The sequence below is a fragment of the Drosophila guanche genome, unplaced genomic scaffold (genome assembly GCF_900245975.1).
Source record: "Drosophila guanche unplaced genomic scaffold, DGUA_6, whole genome shotgun sequence".
NCBI lineage: Eukaryota > Metazoa > Arthropoda > Insecta > Diptera > Drosophilidae > Drosophila > Drosophila guanche.
Window position 1 is genome coordinate 653,583 of NW_022995757.1, and position 4,419 is coordinate 658,001.

The 4,419-nt window shown below is 46.6% G+C and overlaps 1 protein-coding gene across 2 annotated transcripts; it reads left to right on the forward strand.

Moving 5' to 3' along the window:
* Positions 1–1,561: 1,561 nt before the first annotated feature.
* LOC117590394 lies at positions 1,562–2,655 on the forward strand. 2 transcript variants are annotated; one of them, XM_034282987.1, is made up of 3 exons: positions 1,562–1,998; positions 2,056–2,187; positions 2,320–2,655. In XM_034282987.1, the coding sequence occupies exons 1-3, from the start codon at positions 1,723–1,725 to the stop codon at positions 2,473–2,475; spliced, it is 564 nt and encodes a 187-aa protein (XP_034138878.1). In that variant the 5' UTR covers positions 1,562–1,722; the 3' UTR covers positions 2,476–2,655. The 2 variants fall into 2 exon arrangements, with proteins under 2 accessions (XP_034138878.1, XP_034138877.1); XM_034282986.1 differs by having other exon boundaries at positions 2,056–2,655.
* Positions 2,656–4,419: the final 1,764 nt, after the last annotated feature.

Consider the following 4,419-nt stretch of genomic DNA (forward strand, 5'->3'; position numbering starts at 1 on the left):
GCAACTGCAGCTGCAGAATGAGCTGCTGCGTCCTGCCGCCTCGACTCTTTCCAAGATCTCGTCACGCGTGTCTGCCCGTTTCTTGGCTCCGTTGGTCTTTGTCCTGAGTAAATATTTATGCTCCCGCATATTTTCGTACTCGTACGAGAATTCCTTGGAATCTAATTGGGTATGAAGGCGCTCATTTTACCTAATAGACACAATGATTTATTTGATTAAACTCAAAGAGAATGCTGTTCTTCTTTTGTGTGTGTTTGTGTAAGCTTCACTTTATTGAGGCAATTTCCAAGGGGAGCTTGCAAGTTCCAGCAGCGCTGTGGACCCCTCGCAATAACTTTCGCCGATGCTGTTATCCCAGCGTAAGCCCTGCCGAAGAAGCAGTTCACTGCGGTGATTTTGTATGTACATGTGTACATACATATACACTAGCGGTACAGTCGTAACGAAATGCGGGGGTGGAAACAAGCTTACAAACTAAGGCCGCTCGCGAGACGTATTGATCGTGAGAGCGAGAGCGAACCCACTCTCAGAGCGCTGTCGGAGAGCGATAACGGAACAGCTGAGGAACGGAACGAACAGTGAGCTGTTAACCTGGGCTGTTAACCTGGGCTGTTAACCTAGGCTGTTAACAGGGTCTTTTAACAGTGCTGCCGTCCCGCCAGCGCTGCTCATCTGCCCATCTGTACCCATGCTCTTCCATATTATTTTCCCACTTTGCCCATCTAAAACACATGAACAAGATTCTCCATCGAGTTCTGGTTGCTGCCTTTAATTACTTCGGCTTAAGCTGGTATGAAAGAAAACTCCAAGGTCTTCAACTATCTTTGCACTTTTATTTAATTTTTACTGCGAATGCAGTTTTTCCATGTTGCCCTGTGACTCTGGGGCACAGGCACACACAGCCACACACTTTGCACCCTCTTTGACCTCTCTTTTGCTTCTACTACGTCCGTTTTCTGCTCCTCTGTATCTACATCTCACTATCCTCTCTCTCGCTCTCTCTCTCTCTCTGTCGTTTGCATCTAAATTATGGCAATTGAGTGTGAGCCACATAAATCATTTTCAGCTCTGCTACCCTGCAGTGGCAGTGGCTGCGGCAGGGTATATACATATTTGCATGTGTATGGGCTGCTTCTTTTGCTCGTGCTTTGAATATCCTCTGGACTGCACATCATACGATTACAGGGTAGTGCCACGATGGATTGCGGCATTACAAAGCTGAGAGCTTATCATCCACATGAATTCATTCGCACTTTTTCAGCACAACTTTTGTGGGACTATTTTAGTGTCGTATTTGAAATACACACAAGTAAATAATTTATAACTATTCGGAGGACTAATGTAAATATGTATGTACATATGTACAGATGTTTCCAAATATATGTATGCGTTATACTGCAGCGCACCTCGGTCGGCTGGTTGTCCACTTTGTTTCCACAACAGACTTACACAAGCTATCACCATTTAACAACAACAAGCGAGTGTGTAAAACAACGAAAAAGCATAAAAATCAAATTCCAAAGTAGCCTTGGATTTCGCCATCAGTTTCCATTAGTTTCAGTTTCAGTTTCAGTTTATTTTATTCTCCTGTTTCACTCGCATCGTACAATTTTTTCCAGGGAATAAAATTCAGTCAACTCTTTAAATTTTTCCGAAAATTCGAACAATTTGTTTTCTAGTGGAACAACGTAAAGTTTACCTAGGAACAATTCTTGATCGAAAATGGTGCTTCCCAAGGGAAAGAAAAACGTGCAGAAAGCGCGCGAAATGCAAGGACGTCCTGCTCGCGAATCAATGCGCCGCGGGGTGTCGAGACCCAGAGCAGCTCGCAACGAAGAACGCTCGCGCTCAGCCCCACGGCGTCGTGTGTCTAGGGCCCCGCACTCCCGTGCCCCAAAAGCAAATCCGAACGTCCAGCTGATCACCCAAGCAATTCGAGATCTGAACAAGTCTGCCACTTTGGAGGAGATAGTGGCACAACTGGTGCTGCGCCTTGGCGTGAGTACTTTGATAATCCATTGGGATTTCCCACAAATCGTTTGATTGATTCCACAGCGCAACACTTGTGGGGCAGAGATCTATGAGACAACAGCCCATACTCTTAAGAAGGGGGTTAAGTACGGCTTCATCCAGATGGATAATGGTGGCTACTGTCTCCCGCCTGCTCCGATCACGGAGGCCGAGAAGGAAGTGGACCTGCAGACGGCTTCCCTGACTGAAACAGTGGAGAAGTCGGTACCCCAAGCCTTCAATCCCTCGGCTATGTCTGTTCTGAGCGTTGATGCCCCACCGCCTGCTCCGATCACGGAGGCCGAGAAGGAAGTGGACCTGCAGACGGCTTCCCTGACTGAAACAGTGGAGAAGTCGGTACCCGTAACCTTCAATCCCTCGGCTATCTCTGTTGTGAGCGTTGATGCCCCTCAGACCACCCCACGCACCCCTTCCACATCCGAAAATTGTATACTCAGTGATTAAGAAACAGATTCAGATGTAACTTTCGGCCTAGTTGAAATTGTTGTAACAGTATAGCCCGAATTTTGATGAGCACTTTAAGGAATAACCTAAGGAATAGCCCCGAGATGTAACTCAATCCATCCATAAATATCAATGTGAATAATAATTAATGAATAAGCAACCCAATAGGGATTTACGGCATTTGCAATCTGATTTATTTACGAGTTAAATGACTGACGCCTGATGCCCTGATGTCCGTTAGATGCCGTAATGGCAGACACGTTTGCCATTCCCCCCAATGGTTGTTATGGGGCAGAAACATGCCACACACACACACACACCAACTCGAAGCACAGCTCACAGCAGTAATGTGTGTGTTCATGTTTCAATTCATTTTTAATAAGTAACCATTTATGAGGCAAAAGCGTCTTGTGGCGGAAGGCCTGCCTGCCTGCCGCTCACTTAATTAGTTGCAGCAGCTCAAATGTGGCATGGAATATGGTGGTTGTGTACATGCAACAGCCAACAGGCAGCAGGCAAAGGGCCAAAGCGTTCATGTAGCTATTGTCATTATGTTCAGGATCATTATCGTTTTGTGTGGCAGCGATTTGTGTGTGTGTGTGTCCTTCCATTTAATTAAACTTTCAAGCCCTCGAGCGTGGATACCCCACAATATCAGAAATTGTTTTGGCTCGCTGCTTAGGCTCTTAATTGCTAACAAGCACACGCACACAAAGGCACACGGACATGCACACTTATTAATTTCATTGCCACCGCACGGAACACTTTGTTCGCCAAAAAGTATGCAATAAAAATTAATGAGCGGCAACATTTTGATTGACGCGCCTTTTGGCGGCAATGCATAAATGAATAATGCCGAAAAGGGATAGCTTGCAGGAAGGAGAAAAGCAGTCAGCCGCCAGCCACAAAATGGCGACGACAGAGACTCCCCATCCCTCTCTCTCTCCCTCTCTCTCTCTCTCTCTCTCTCGTTTTATCGCGTAGAAACTATACAAATACCGTTCCATTGTTAGCGTCACAGCGTGTTTGCTAGGAAACAAAAAATTGGTTCCCATTTTCCTTTCTTTGCTCTGATTTGTGACCACTAAAAGCTTCCCTGACATCAGCCGAAGGGCATCAGCGACACACACACACACACACACACAGGACATACCGATTGGGGCTGTGTGCGTCAGTGGCAGGGCAAAGGCCAGAGAGCGAATGCCGAGGAGACGCAGGAGCATCATCGAAGGGACATGGCGAACATCTTGCTGCTGCAAGAATTATTAATCATTCGAATTTAATTTTGTTGAACTTTGTTTTAATGAAACATTAAGGTTAGAAAACTTCTGCTAGCTTTAGACAGCAATTCGGACAATGAAAATGGAATCAGTGTGCCGTGGCGCCATCGGTCTGTGGATAATAAATGGAACTCTGTCCCTTGACTCTGTTTTCTCAGACTCACACTGATGGCCCGCCGACTGCTGCTTCTGCTGTTGCCCCACGGCGCTAATTGCAGTTGAGGCAGCATGGACTGCAGTTGCTCTCGTGGCAGATTTATGACCCTCAGCGAAATTCAATCAAAGCGGCTGGTGTCCGTCTGTGTTTGCTTCAGTCATTAGCCTCAGTCCTCAAAAATAGCCACCGGCTGGCCACAGCATGCCACAAGAGCCCAGCAAAGGACAAGAAGAGTGAGAGAGGATACTAAGGGGAAAAGAAAATAAAAGTTCTTCTTTATGACATCAGCAGTTTGGAGTTCACGCGAGACTCGAAAAGTTGACCGGAGGCCCCGAAGGTGCGTTGTCGTTGCGTGCCCCCGATATGCAAACTAAACGGGGGCACGTGACCCACACACACACACACACACACAATCACACAGGGTCCTTGAATGCTGCTCGAGCTCTGGACACGTGGTGGAATTTTAAATATATGCCCAAAGGTAAAAGCATTGCATGGCGGCAAGCA

Coding starts and splice junctions, on each gene's coding strand:
- LOC117590394 (XM_034282986.1), top strand. CDS start 1,723: ATGGTGCTTCCCAAGGGAAAGAAAAACGTGCAGAAAGCGCGCGAAATG. Junction 1,999..2,055: donor AACTGGTGCTGCGCCTTGGC/GTGAGTACTTTG, acceptor TTGATTCCACAG/CGCAACACTTGTGGGGCAGA.